The sequence below is a fragment of the Aythya ferina genome, assembly GCF_964211825.1.
Source record: "Aythya ferina genome assembly, chromosome: 4".
Lineage (NCBI taxonomy): Eukaryota > Metazoa > Chordata > Aves > Anseriformes > Anatidae > Aythya > Aythya ferina.
Window position 1 is genome coordinate 52872953 of NC_140300.1, and position 15639 is coordinate 52888591.

A 15639-nucleotide genomic window follows, 5' to 3' on the forward strand; every position below is an offset into this window, starting at 1 on the left:
CAGTTAATAGTATGATCATATTCACATCATTAGGTTTGAGATCCTCTACATATTCTGAAGTGCTTGATCAAGCAGCGACTTTCACAGCACACCAACAGTACAGTGCTTAGTAACACCTAGGGCAGCATAGTACCTATCACTATTTCCTTTTCAAATGTACATGTAGAAAGCAATAGTGTATACTGAAGAAGACACTGCCCAAACCTTTGTTTTTAGAGGACTTCTGGAGGATGATTAAGGAAATTCAAACTTTATCTTTTCTCTTTGTAAGAGTGGTTTTACACCTACTTAAGATATTTTTTTCTTTCTTGTAAAACATGGCAGAAAATTGCCTAACTTCAAGAAAATTCTAGATTATTTAAATAAATAGATATTACTTATCTGCCACTCTGGAGAAAGACACAAACCTCAAAAGAAAAAAGAACAGATGAGATGTCTATTGTAATTTTGTGTTTATTGGTACCTCTATGGGAATTCACATGTGGCATGTTGAGGTTTTCTATTCCACTATGAATTGGTAACATAATGTACAATGTACAGCACGAGTTGGGTGCTAATCAACTAACACTGTTCAAAATCATACTTAGAAGATCAGATGCTGTTATTTGTAGTGAGTAGTGTTTTGTTCCCCCCCCGCCAGACTTTAAGCATATTGTCCTGTTTCTAATTTATCACCCTGGTTTTTGAAGCTTTCTAAACCTTGTTAATAGATGTACTCTATCTCAGACAGAACATATTCTGCCTGCCTGGAGGCTTTGTTCTGTATCTACCTGATGGGAACTGAGGGTAACTGGGAAGTAAGAGAAATTACAATTAACGAATTGTACTCTTTTATCAGTGCAAAATCTAAAACGCTATCTTTCATGTCAACATAGGTGCCGATGAGAAGAGAATTAGACCTTGAGCTGCATTTGTGGTCCCAGAAGAAAACTCTTCCAGATAAGATTAGTTGTAACTTCAAAATTCACTGAATTCTTCTCTTTACGTGTGTAACTTCTGAGGAGTGGTTTCTAGAAAGCTGTAATCTGCAGTCTTCATGTAAGAGCACCTCAAGGAGCACACAGAGACTTGTCCTTATTGTTGATTTTACAGATTACATTACAATTTTCCTTTTTTTTTTTTTTTTTTTTTCCTGAACAGGGACAGACCTTTGCCTAAGGCAATGTTTAATGTAATGTTTTTAACATTTCATGTTTGAGATTAATAAACGATCAAGGAATGCACGGTTGTGAAATACATGAAAGGACCGAGTGATGCAATGAGGGACCCTGAGAGAGGGGAATGATATGGTAAAACTTTGCTGGAAGATTACTGCAATACTGCTGGCAGTGTACACTAACAAACACAAATGACATTTAAACTTGATTAAAGGTAATTTAATAAAAAAAATACAACTGAGTGCATTTTTGCATGTGAACCAGAGCTATGAACCAAATCTTGCTTATGCAAAATACTTGAAGCAGCAGTAGCTACATTTTTTTCCCCTGTTATTTATGTAGCCCTTATGTAGACTGAAGTAAGTATATTGTTAGTCATTGCTTTTCTCACATCTAAGATGAATGTAGTAACCACTCAGTGCCAAAGAAAAAGCAGCAGTGTGGGCAAAGTGCATGCCTATGAAGAGTACAACCTGCATTCAATTCCTGTCTCTGCCATAAGCTTTCTACATTAAAAAATAAAAAATAGAAATCCACAGCAGTCTGTAAAACAGAACTAAAAAGATCTTTCTACCTCATTTCACGGTGTGGTAGGTAAAAACGATAAATCTATTAGTTACCACAATGAAAACAGATGCTAGAGCTATCTGAGGATTATGTAAACAAACAATTAGGAAAAGATTAAGGAATGACTCTTATTTCAACTACATATGATGTCAGTTTAACAGAAGCACTGCACTACCAGTTAAAACCAGGCAAAAATCCTTATTAACTTTCTGCATTTTCACTGCAAATGCACTAATATTCTACACACCTCTGAGAATGTAAGATATGATCTGACCTGAAACCATTTCTCAAGTATTTTCATAAATCTAGCAGTATTTAAAAATCTAGCTACATAAGAGACTCAGAGAACACTTCAGTATCTGGGTTGGCTAAACATTCTGCAACAGCTCCAGTCTTGCACAGTAACCACACTAAGCATGCACAGTCACTGTTTTTAACAGCTTTAACAATGAGTCATCTGGTATAAATTTGTCTAGGCATTTCCATCATTGACACTTCTAGACTGAGGAAGCGGTTGAAAGAAGCAACATGTTTAGCTGCTCTCTACCACTTTTCCTGTTGAAATTTTCCTTTGCTTACAGTGCTGAATAGCTGAATGTAGTTGTCCTATATCACCAACGTGCCTACAATATAGGTTAGCTATGTGTAAAACACATTCTTCCTAGGCTGTGTCTAACTGACATCAGGGTTCATCTAGAACAGAGGTTTTAATCTTCTTTAAATTTGAGTTAATAGCACATTGTTATTGTTCAAGTTAGTCATATAGTATTAAATATCAACTTTGATATTTTACAAGTATTCTGTCATCTTCTAGAATAAAATTTCTGATGGTATTCAAATCAGTTTCTCTAACATATGTATCTGAGGTAACTAGCACTGTAAAAGAAAAAGCTTAATGTAAAAGAAAGAAGTACACTCTTAAGAGATAAAAGGAGAAATTTTAGTTAAAATATTTTACAATAAAATAATTATGATTATAAACCTCTTCAGTTAAATATATACACATTACATGGCATTTTAAAAAGAATGAACTTATTAAAGTTTCAAGCAGATCTAATGCACAAATCCACCACTTTGTCAGCTTAGACTGTAACGTCAGTTTTAACATTTGTAAATAGTTGTGTCAGACTAATGGCATTGTTTTGTGCAAAACTAAAAAAATTACGAAAACCATATCTCCAAATCCTTCCATTCCCACAGTAAATAGTTAGAAAAGGTAGTCTGCACATACACACACTTACACACACAAACTTTGATTGCATACAGAGGTTAGAATGACCAGCACTAAAATAACCCCCATCTCTACAAAATAATCAATTTCTTGAACTGATGTAGTTTTTGAAAATTACAAATATTAAGTGCTAGCAAATTGTGCTTTTAGGCAGCCACATGGCCAATAAGGTAGATGTTGTCATAAAGGTGCCCTACAAAATCTTCACTAATATTCTGTGCGGCTCGTCGTGTATTTCGGATGAATTCTCTCTTTGACATTTTGTTCTTCACATGAGGGCTGGTTAGATCAATGGAAAGTAGAATCAAAGAGTAACACAGTACATAAACTGCATCTATACAAGAAAAAAATATAAAAGGAAACGGTGATCATTACAAATATTTTCTGAATCTTACCAAGTCTTCAGCATCTGGGCCTATAACTATACATATAGGTACATAACAATAAAAAGGGATATCCCACCAACATAAAATTTAGTGTACCAATTTTCAAAGTAATGACATCAGCACATTGCCAGATGAACAATTACAAATCTTTTAACTCTTCTACAATATCGAAAAGTCACTGATGGCTCTATACACATTAATTTAAATGGATTCTTGAAGTTTTTATAAACTAAGGTCAACATCCAGCTAAAGCTTATCTTTAAATATCTTTAAAAGCAGTCCCATTGCTGAAAACTGGCTCCCCAGCAACCGATTAGAAATGCTTATTAACTTCAGTGAGGCCCCAAATTCCCTCATTTCTCTGGTACTATCCATAGGGCAAAACGTTAAGTGTGTAAGTCTTTGCAAGAGGGAGTTTAGAGATAGTACAGACTGTAAACACAGAAAAATTGAAGGAAAGATATCATGTTTATCCCTCAACACTTCTCAGTTGGGTCTAAGAAAAGAATCTGTACATTTTTTTTCTCTTTTTTTTTTTTCAGCCCAAACAGGATGATGCCTGAATATTCAACATAGGTGAAAGACCCTCCCAAGCCATATATGTACTTCGACAAATATTTTAGATGCTGCTTGCGTATTTATTGTGAGCAGTAACATCAACCAAATATGTACAGAAATAGAGTGATTCACTGAATCAAAGCTCTTTTTGCTTACCAGGGCTAAGGCCAAGCTCTCTCATCAAATCAGGGTTACAAGCACAGAATCTGTGAGAGAACTTTGTTATAAGAGTCTCAAGGTACTCCCCACGCTCCTCAGGGGCATGAATATGTCTGAAGAACTCTCTCAGTGCATTTGGTAAGAATTGATTTCTGAAGTTGTGCAGCGTCACAAGGTCATCCAAAACATCTCGCCTGGTAGAAGAAAATCCCACATTATTAGAGATGTTTCTTTTACCTATTTACATATGAAAATGTAGGTTTAAAAATCAATACGAAAGGTTTAGGGTAGTTGGAGCTTTGGAATAGTTTATTAGCTTTACTTTGGTTGAAGGACAAAATTATCACTAACATTGCAAAGACAGTAATATAAATAGCACTTACAATAGCAACCAAATATGAAAATATACATTAATTAGCAGTTTACATTTCTTCATATGCAAAGTCACTTATACTACACATAAAGGCTTCAATTCCTTTAAGCAATGTGACAGTCATTTAAAGAGACAGTTAAGAGAACACATTTCTGTGTATCTTGCAGGTTTTGTTGCCTAAGTAGAAGCTGTTATAGCAGTATCTTGTTAAAAACCGGCTTAAGTTAGATAAAATTTGCTCTCAAAGCCCCTTTAAAGTCTAAGTCCATCAGAGTGCAATGCAATGAAGTGTTTTCAACTGCACACAGAAACAACGCAATCAGACTAGCCTAAACACATAGAGATGAAGACGACATTTGAAGCAAACTTGGAAATAAATTTGAGCGACACAAAGAATATTCTGTTACACTGGTCCTTTCTATTAAACAGTTCAATACTAAGAGGGACATCTAGAAACCCAGTTTAACTTTTAGTGCCTGATTATACTCCATGAAGGGAGGATGAATAGCAGAAGGTGTTGATAAAATTAACTTGCAATCTCATCTGATAAATGGTTTTGTATTTCTTCTACTATACCAAAACTTGATAATCTGAAGCTTTATAGTACAGGACTGTCAGTGGTGATGATACTAAAAAATGAATTCTAATAGAAGGAGTTCTTTTGTAGTACAGGCTGAATAGGATGAGAAGCAGGAGAGGATTCCTGCTGTAAATGCTGCTGTCCCTCTGCTCATCCTATATAAGTCCAGTTATTATTTTCCTCCTCTTACAACTTTCATTTGAACTGGTAGTTGGTGCCCCTCTTTCCTGATACTGCACCACCCCAACCTGAAGGTACTCTGATGGGCAAAAGAAAGCACTGTGGAGGTGGAAGAGCATGCTACAGTAGGGGGTAGAGTTCCCTACCACAATCAAATAGTGGTTAGATAATCCATTATTAATTAAAAAGCTACTGCCACTTCATAAAAGGACTGTTTTTCCTGCTTAACACCAAAAAGAAAGACCAAATCAAAAAAAGCAACAAAATATCTACAAGTCGTGAACATCATACAGCACAAACTATTGTGTGCAGTCTGAATGCACACTACAGCTTACACACGATTTATATGAAGAACTGCAAAAACAGAGAAATAGCACACTGTGAGATTGATTAATTGGTTATAAGTAATATTTTCAAGGGTTCTTATAAGGTGTTATAGTCACAAATTCTAGAACCAAGAAACTGTTCAGATTTAGCAACAGCATTACCTAGCTGTGTTTTAATATAGTTTTACATCAATAAAATTATATTAATATAAACAAAATATTTATTATTGAATGGTGCTGTACACAGAGAATAGCTGTTTTCTCCTTGCAAGAAATTCAAGTTACCTTTCATCAAGATAGATTCGCAGCTTCTTCCAATTTAGTGTTCTTGTGCAAAAGATAAACTTAGCAATTTCCTTTGGCGAATCGTCTAGTATGCCTTTGGACATAAAGTAGTTGACTCCCTGAGATAAAAGATATGTACATATAAATATGTTTAATCTTCATATTACGTTTAGGAACAAGCACTGTCCTTAGCAATGTAGGAACATAATGCAACCATATATATATATATATATATTTAAGCAGAATTATTCCTCTTCCATTCAGTAACATTTCAACATGCACAATACAATCTAAAAGGAACTTAATACGTTGTTATGGTTGAGATTTTACATATACTCACAGTAGGATATTTAAAATTATGAATCCCATAATTCTGTAGTATCTCATTTACAGTGTAGACTAATATTTTGGTTTTAATACTATCAAAAATTGTATTTAAAATGCTACAGGGACCATAACTTTTAATTTCATAACTTTTGTAGAGAAGAAAATCTTAGCCATAATGTGTTTTGTCTTTTAAATCTTTGACTAATACATGTGAGAACATTAATGTTTATGACGCATCACATTCAAATAGATGCATTAAATGCATTTGTTTAAATGTGTAATAACGCAAATAAACACAAGCACACTGATTTCAAAGCATAGGTAAATATAAACATATACAAATATGCATACACATAAATAAGAACACTGCATCAATATATAAATACCTTAAGAAAAATAGAACTATTGTGTATATTTAATATTCATATTATAATTTCCACAATTTTCCACACTTTGCCAAGCACACATTTCTTATAGCACACATGCCAAATTTCATTTAAAAATAAAAATATTTTGTAAAAAATATTTCAACGATATCCTGAATTCTTTATGTTCACTGCAATATCCCAAAGCATGAGAACTTTTTCCTTTGATCAAAACCACCTTGATGGATTTTTAAAATGTTCAAATGTTCCACTAACAAAAATCTAATCAACTAGCTTAATTTCACTTTGCCAGGGAGTGGGAGCAGTTTTAAGAATTTGTTAAACAGAAATTTTACGTTCCTTAATTACAGTATCTATTACACCATAACATTAAAATAATGTAAAATGTGTACGGGAGTGCATCTCAGTGTAGGCAGCGTACACTGAGGTAGTGCCACTACCTATGTCACCTTTAAACACTTCTGAAATCTTCTGAAATGAGACCACTATTTTTTTTTGTAAGTCTGCCCTTTTAGTTTATATTGTATACATTACATCTATAAACATGTAGGGGAAACCTGTTCAGTCTATAAACTAACTTCCCAGTGCCGTGCAATTTTGCTTAAAAAAGAAATAAAGTACTGAGCATAGGTTTGGAAAGATGTTTTATGAAGTGGATCAGTAAAACAAAATCTCACTTATATCAAGTAAAAATAAATTAGAATATATGCCCTGAGATACAGAGTCAGATACCTAAAATATCCATGACAAGTGAAAAGCCAATAAACACATGTAGTATTATCTAACCTATTTTTTACCCAGTCCATAATTTTTAATATTTACAAAAAATAGCAGTGGAGAAGCATACTTTATTTTTAAAAAGAATGCTTTCTAAAATAAATACAAATATAAAGGCTTTATACAGTTAAGAAAAAAATAAACCAGAAGTTTTAGTGCCTGATTTTAAGAATTCTTATTTGTGACAGTAATGAAATGTACTGCATTATACGTCTGCATTTAAGTCCAAATTCAATTATATTTAAGTCTGTTTGAAATAAGGATGGGCAATGTATGGTTAAGTACTTTCTTGAATTAGAGGTAAATGGGAAAATAAAAATGGGAGACCAAAATGAATATGAACCTTTTACTAATTTCTCAAGTATTTTGGCGGTGTGTATGTGACTAACAGCAGGACACCAGGGCTTCACTATTCTTTACACTTTTGGCTTAACTATGCCTCCTTTACTTATATCCTGACTTAATGAGACTTTAGCATTTGCTTCACTAAGAAGTGCTTGTTTAAGGTAATATAAACTGGACCCTGTCAAAGAAGTTTCAGTAACGCTCTACTTTTAAAAGCATTTATGCTGCAGCTATTTAACGAACACTTCTGCAACATATCCAGAAAATACCTGGCACTTCATAGATGAAACAACATGAAAACAGCATCTACTTTAAGACAAACAGGGGATTGATTTTTCTGTGTCAGTAAAAGCAGTAAGTCATTTCTTTTGTGTATTAGATTACAACTCAGTGTAGGATCCTTATCTGATACTCTAATGAGTCTTTGCAAAACGTTTTTATCCCGTCTCTTAATTCCCTCTCTCTCCCCACCACACACAATCTCTTAACAATCTCTCTCTGTGAATGCAGTCTCTTTATTCATTTTCCTCATCTCTTTCACAAATAAACAGGGTATAAATTAAATACACTTCAATGCATGCCATCATCTTTAGTTGCTTTTTATTTCTTCCTAAGCAACCACAAATACTTTGCAGCAATAGAAATTTGAAGATTTCTCTTCAAAGTTCTTAAATTTTGGCTCATAGCAAATTAAATTTATTTTCAAGATTTAAGGCATGTCATCAAATCTGCTTTCTGTGACACTGTAAACACTGCCTTGTATTCCTCTCAAAACCCACATCTCAAATAAATCCCTTTATGAAGCTAGAATGGTTGCTTGTGGCAGGTATAGTAACTGAAATAAATAGTTCTACATGCTAGTAAAATCTATGCTAATATTATTTTTCAGTCATCTGGTGATTCTTCTAGGTAACGTTTGACTGAATTCAGCTAGGCAGATCTGAGCCACTATCCACCAGGTCTGAAGAGGTCTTTTTAACACTTAGAAATAGAGCAGGATGAGCTGGTTTGGAGGAACTGTAATTAGGTGAACAGCACAACACCCTAGATTGCCAGCAGCTCTCAAAGTTCTGCAAGGAACCTGTTTGTCCCTATGATATTCTCAGCATTATAGAGTTAGGAAAGATGCCTTAAAGATACCTTGCCTTCCATGGCCAAGAAGCCAGCTCTGGATAAAATCTTCATGGATGAAGGAGTACTTTGATTGTATGTGGAAACAGCAATCATAACTATAGCCCAATAGTTACAAGAAAAGTAATTCATTGTATTTACATAACTTATTTTCTATAATTGCTCTTTTTTTTTTTTTCCCAAAGCATTTAATAAGCTTTTCACAAAATGCGTATATTACCAACCTATTCTGTTACAGCACTGACACCTCTAGCTTACGTTCTCTAGTTCCCAAGAGTCTTTCCATTCATTTATATCCATACAGGACAGCTAAAAATCAGAAAGTTTTCTTTTACAAAATTGGTTTAATTTTTGCATTGATTTTATTCTCTCATAATAGTACTTCCAGAATTTTTCAGTAAAGTAGTTAACATTAAAACATTTGTAGTTGCCTTGGACTTTTCTGTTTAGTTACACATACAAAGCAAACCAACCATACTCTAAGTTGGTAACACAGAACTCTCTGAAATCACGTTTCCTCTCCTCCTACACATATACGTTCTTTGTTTTTTAATATTTAAATGGAATTGTCTGCCGAATCAGAAGTAGGAGATGATGCTTTTTACCTAATGGACATTTAAAAATACTACAGCTAAATATATGACAAATATATTTGTTAATAGAGACAAATTTCACTTAATATTTGAAATCTGACATAAACATTTGTACACTGCTCTATTTGTTCAGCTTACGTAGTTTTAAAAGGTGACTAAGGAAATCGCTAGTAGAATATCAACATTAGCATTTTCAGTTGATTTTTCCAGGCTTTCGTAGGATTATGTAAATATCAACACAAAATGCAGATTTCTTTCTAGACTGTGCTATATTAAAAAAAAAAAAAAAAAAAAAAAAAAAAGGAGGATTTTGATCACCAAATAAATTTAAACGTTCTTAATAAATGATTAGGAAATACGGGAATTCAAGTAAAACTACTAGCTTGATTATATAGATGATTTTCTGGGGGGCAGCGACTCTGCTTTTATGTTGTATGTAAATAAAGGCCTCTGGCCTTTTCTATCCCCAATTTCTACTATTTGGGGCTTCTAGATAACACTAACATGATTAGTAAATGATAATTAGAAATGTACAGTATTATTATTTATATTTCTTTTCTACATAAATACAGTATCTTAACACATTTCATGGTGATTCTTCCAGAACAGAACACAAGTACTGATTTTATATTTTCCAGTAGGTATTTATAAGGTTCTTTTCCTAAGTTATCAAGTCATACAGTGATTTACTCATTTGGTGACAAATGTGGACACAATATAAAACATCCACTTCAACAGCCTCTTTCATGGCACGTCTTTAAAATACAGTCTCAGTGATACACACTTGTGATGCCATCTTTTAATTGTAGAAATATTTTTCATGTTACGCAGCTTCCATAACTGGTAATTTAGATGACTGAAGTTCTTTGACTTAAAAGGACAGCTTTCAAAATGGTTTCAACTCTCTCATCCATTCCACCTTTTCACATAGTTAGAAGGGAAGTTGAAATCACATAGAACTTCTTGTCCCTGTCACATGCACATACTTTTAATATTCTTAGGAGAAATAAATCAATGCATCTCATCCTTGGCTTGCTTAGTAGATCACTATGAAATGGGATAACTGTTCCAAAAATTTGGCTAGAAATATACAGCACAGTAAATATTCTATTATCTACAGACTAGCTATAATTAAAAGCCAGGTAAGGTAGCTTTATGCACATCACTAAAAATTCATTTATAACCAAGAACAGAAAACTCACATCCCTAGTAAAAAGTAAGGGCAGTTGGTAATGAATGAACCAATTTCCATAAAACTGGAAAGCCAAGTACACTGTAAACACTGTCTCTGCTGACTGTATTTATGCTGTTATTATGCTACATAAAGGATATCCTGACCTCTATGAAATCCATATAAATAAATGCTATCAAGCAGAATCTTTAAGAACTGCTATCATCAAGAATGAAACAGAAATTAGAACTTCTTTCCTGACCAAAGTATTTTTCCACCTTCATTTCCAATCTTAAATCCATAGCATAGCCCCGTGTAATAAACTTGACAGCATATTTTGTAGAGAGTTGCTTACAAGCTGAGTCATAAGCATACATGATATGGAATAAGCACTGCATGAAGAACGTTTTGCATATGCCACACACTCTTTAGAATAAAATACAGCAGAGACCATGTAGGCAGATTAAACAACAGAATATTCATATTCAAGTCTTAATACTAACACTAAGGCACCCCTTCTCCCAAAAGAAAACAAAAAAATGTTCCAAAATCTTGGCTACAGTGGTGCTGCCATTATGATGAAGAACCAAACAACAAACAAAAGAACAGAAACCAAACATGCATTGGAAGGTTTTCAGATTGTGTAATGTGATTATGCACATCCTTTCAGCAGAATGTGAGCACCTGCTATGAATTATGCAAGCTCATGCACACAACCGATACATTAAATTACAGCAGATATCACAACACCATGCACACAACAATGGCTAACCAGAGAATCCTACCACAAAGTGTGTAGATGCTCTTCCCTACCCCGTGAGCCACCGCTAGCTCTGGAGCTGTTGCTGTGGAGCCTGGTTACCCATTTTCATGACATGGGCGGTGTCCTTTGGAGAATCTTGCTCCTGTGGCTGTAAATATTCCTATTTTTATAGTACTTTGACCAGGTCTGTTATCAAATGTAAAGCAGAGTTTGGCAGGAAATTCCATGACAATTTGTCATAGTGGAATGTCATATCATATATTCCAGTCACAGTGTCCTTATAATAATAATTCTGCCAATATCACAGTTGTAAACAAGAAAAGCAATGGTATCTGAATTCTCCTGAAACTCAGGCCCTGAATGATTCCTGCCAGGCTATGGTGCTCCACAGGGAGAGAGGAACAGAAGCCCTTAGGAGATATCCTGAAGCTTTAATCTCTCACTAGGCCTGACAAAGTCTGTTCATATTGCCACTGTAGAATATAACTATAATGAAACCAGAAGGAACGTAGCATAACAAATTTAATATCTAGTTTAGGTATACTATAAAGTATCTCTAATTTGCTCATCTTCATTTCCTTGAAAAATACCAACACCTTTATTCAGTGCGTTTTATGATGGCTCCAAATACTTTAAACCTACCACAATTGCTTTAAATTATGTTGGAACATAACAATATATTAAAAACAGTATATTTTAAACTGAAATATGAAATGAAAAATTATCCTAAAACAAATTGAAAGGCAAATAAAAATTTGTGGGGGCAAGGCTGTTGCCAATTAAAACTTCATATATCCTTGAAAACACAGTGTTTCATTTGCAAAGCTTTACATTTATTACTATATTCATTAAAATCCCGCTGAAAATCAATGCTTATCACTCGAGCAGCAAGGTGCTGATAAGACATCTCAGCACTGTGTATCAAAGTTCAAGGCAGAGCTCTATGAGAGAAGTTACAGAATACTATAATTTGTGACTAATAAAAGTAGTGTGTTTCTTTATCAAGCAGAATATGAGGTAAAGCATGAATTTAAACAAAATCCCATTATTGTAATGATTCATATGACTGTTTTCTGCATCCTACCAGCCAAGTGAACTATTGGCTCCTGGAAGTATATCTTTTCATTACTCTTAATTCTTTTCCTACTTTGGATTTATTCAATTGCCACTTCCTTGTGTATGTATAAACATATGCAGGAAGTTAATATTCCCTTTTGTTCAGTACTGTCTACCAACTCTTCCTAGGAAACATGAAGCAGGAGGAGTCTGGTTGTGTACACAAAAGACTCTCTTTGTCACTTTGTCATTAACTGTGTATTTCCCAAGCAAAAGCTGTCTACTCTCAAACTCTTTTCTTCTTTGAAAGGTGACAGAGAGAGGGCAGAAACTGACTTTCCCAGCTAGTTACATAAATTAATAAACAGAAACCTTTTAGCTTGACATGGGGTATTTTTTTGAAAATAAATTTATGGCATTACATACTATAAAGAAAATTAGGTTTATGCAGAACAAGTGTCCACAGAAGTCAAACCAATCTGTTGGGTAGTTCAGCAGTAAATCTTTTTCCATAATATTTCAAGATGCATTCCTTGACAGTGAAAGTTTAAAAATGCTTTACAAGAAATTGCAGTTGTCACAGAAGTAATTGCTGTCACTTTACACCTCATCCTGTTTTGCATGAAGTCAACTAAGTGTGATCAAATCCATACTGTGAAGCAGCATTTTAGTTTAAGTATACATATTATTACCCTTTTTAAGTTTTGCACTACCTCTTCAGCTAGGATTTCCCCTTGCTCCCATGCCAATACGTGATTATGAGTTTCTGGCATCCATAGGTCAGACTATGGTACAGAGCATTTAAGAGGCAAGCCATGTAAATGATGTGCACAGGTACCATATGCAAAAAAGATCAAGAAGGGGCTGTATCTTAGTATTAACCAGTCCTACTACAGAACAAATACCTATTAAAACTTTGCTTCTAGTATGTCTATGGCTATAAAACAAACAGTCATAATTAAACTATTTATTACTGTCAACAACAGTTTACTTACCTCATCAGGGTTGGCATTAAAGGTGAGACTGCCCTCATCTAGCTGCATATACAATTTTCTAAAGGAAAATCCTAGAGGTGGATTCTTATTGTATATAGAACAGTGACCCCAAGTGGATTTGCACAACCTATGAAAACAGAATTAGTCTATTATCAAAATTCTTTTCTGTATTTCATATATTTACAGAATCAATGTAGTCAATGTTGCAAAACCAAACACCCAAACAGTAAGAAAAAGGTTGATTGTAACGCTTAAAGCCTTTTGCATGTGTATTGCTCAAGTCTTCAATGATATGATGATTTTTTTCTTTTGCAGGTTTTGGTGTATTTGAATGAAATCTCAAAATGCATCCCAGTAGGTGGCTTCATAACGACATCCACACAGCTGGGACCTCTGGAACTCTAGTACCTGAACAGTGGGTAACAAGTGACAAGTTGTTCTCCTGCAGCAGTATCAGAGATTAAAAAGTTGTGTTTATTTTCTTGTGCTCCAGTTTTGCAGTGAGTGAGATGCCACATCTGCATCAAATTATCCAACTCATTACTTTCTACCTGTCCTTTTTCCAGTCTTGACCAGTCTGGGTTACGTGATCCAACCCCACCACTCCGTGCACATTTCATCTATACTTTCCATTAGTTCACAGTTTCTTTTCTTTCTATCCCACCCTGACTCTGTATCAGTTTCATCAGTTTCTGTCCCTCATCCCAGTTTCTTTGATGACACCATCTGAACTTCCCTTGAACCATCACTTCCTAGGCACTTTGTTTGTTATATAGATTCCTTATTTCAGTTGTGGTTTTGTTTTAAGGCATCTGTTTTGTAAATAATTGACCACAATAGTCAGAATTCAGCAGGTAACTACCGAGAATGCGAAAGAATGGTTTTCAGATCAGGAACCTGAGTCCTATTTGGACTGAGTTCAGAACTACAACCACAGGACTTGCTGAAGTCTAAACTCAAACACATCCAATACAAATGGAATATTAAGAACTAAGATGTTTGCAGATATTATGTGAACTGAGACTTTTATAAATTTGCTAAATAAGGACAGGTTTTCACCACCAAACTTTATGCTTGGAAGGAATATTTGTGAAGATTTCACTGAATATTTATATATATATATAAATATATATTTATATATTTTTTATATATATACACATATATATGTATATATATATATCAAATATATATAAGAGGTATTTCACAGAACGAAATATTTCTGAGTGAAATACACTTTTTACCTGTATGCTAAGAATATACACTGCATACAATTGTTTAATTAAGAAGCTATAGTATACTTATGCTTTAGTACTGGAAATCTACTTGTGTTTTGTATGGTTTTCATACTAAGGGTCAAAAACAGTACAACCTCCTGAAATGTTAAGAAGTACATAAACTTAGAAGCTTAGCAGGACCTTCACCAGAATTCCTATTTTCTGTCAAGACAACAGTCTCCAACAACAGAACAACTGTGACTAAGAAATAATTGCATTACTCTATTACTGCAGTTCATAAAATATAATAGGAAGGGAAACTGCTTCAAATGCAGATGGGCAAATAGATGACGGAAGGAGAAAACAGAGCACAAATAAAAGAAAATAAACAGGACCTGGAACAATAATCCATTTATTATATTAATACTACTTACTGTCAGTTAAGTTAAGGGGTAAGACTATGTTGTGAAAGAAGACACATTCTGCTGACCATCTACTCTAAGCTAGGTATACTTTCATATGAGTCTTCCCTAGTGTTATAAAACACCAAATATCAAAGATGGTGCTTGTAATTCAATTTTGATCTTATACTATTTTATTTGATAGAATATTCCATTATTTATTTCCTGGACACATAAACAAGCAGAATTACCTCTGCGAGTTATATAAATGCATTTCAGCTGTTGTTCAGCTGCAGAAATTCCATGATATATTTGCAGAAATGACCTTTTATTTCCCTGTTCCTTCTGTCACTGTCTTCCAAATACAAACACTTAGGTTGCTCTAAGATAAGTAAAGTAGATGAGTTCTCATTCCTTTCTCTCTGGAGCTTTAGTTGAATAGATTGGCTTGCTTGAGCTAGATATTTATTTGAAGTTCAGAGAAGTAATAATACAAACAGTTCAGCTGTGTGTTAATACAAAAGGGAAGACAAGTCCATTTTTTTCCCCATGATATAATCAAACAGGTTTGTAGTAATACACATATATGCTTACACCAAGCACACTTGTTTGTACAGTAACATCTACTAATACTTGATAGTAATTACAAATCCAGAATAACATTTTAAAACTGTACTC

At 34.1% G+C, this 15639-nt stretch overlaps 2 protein-coding genes across 20 annotated transcripts in view; one reads left to right on the forward strand and one right to left on the reverse strand.

Annotated features, from left to right (window-relative positions):
• Positions 1–1479, forward strand: part of LOC311435756 (uncharacterized protein) — a 22059-nt gene extending 20580 nt beyond the window's left edge. For 15 of the 18 annotated variants that reach the window (XR_014692367.1, XR_014692368.1, XR_014692369.1 and 12 more), the window contains one exon: positions 876–1479. Coding sequence is in view for 2 of the 18 variants with exons in the window: in XM_084517142.1 (XP_084373268.1) it covers positions 876–904 (29 nt within the window). In the remaining 16 variants the exon portion in view is untranslated. The remainder of the gene's footprint in view (positions 1–875) is intronic. The other 3 variants (XR_014692371.1, XR_014692376.1, XR_014692382.1) reach the window with 1 other exon arrangement.
• FBXO8 (F-box protein 8) overlaps positions 436–15639 on the reverse strand; it is a 19938-nt gene continuing 4734 nt past the window's right edge. For both annotated transcript variants that reach the window (XM_084517141.1, XM_084517140.1), the window contains exons 3-6: positions 13347–13473; positions 5803–5921; positions 4056–4252; positions 436–3289 (exon numbers count right to left, since the gene is read on the reverse strand). In XM_084517141.1, coding sequence (XP_084373267.1) covers positions 3102–3289; positions 4056–4252; positions 5803–5921; positions 13347–13473 — 631 coding nt within the window. In that variant the 3' untranslated portion in view covers positions 436–3101. The remainder of the gene's footprint in view (positions 3290–4055; positions 4253–5802; positions 5922–13346; positions 13474–15639) is intronic.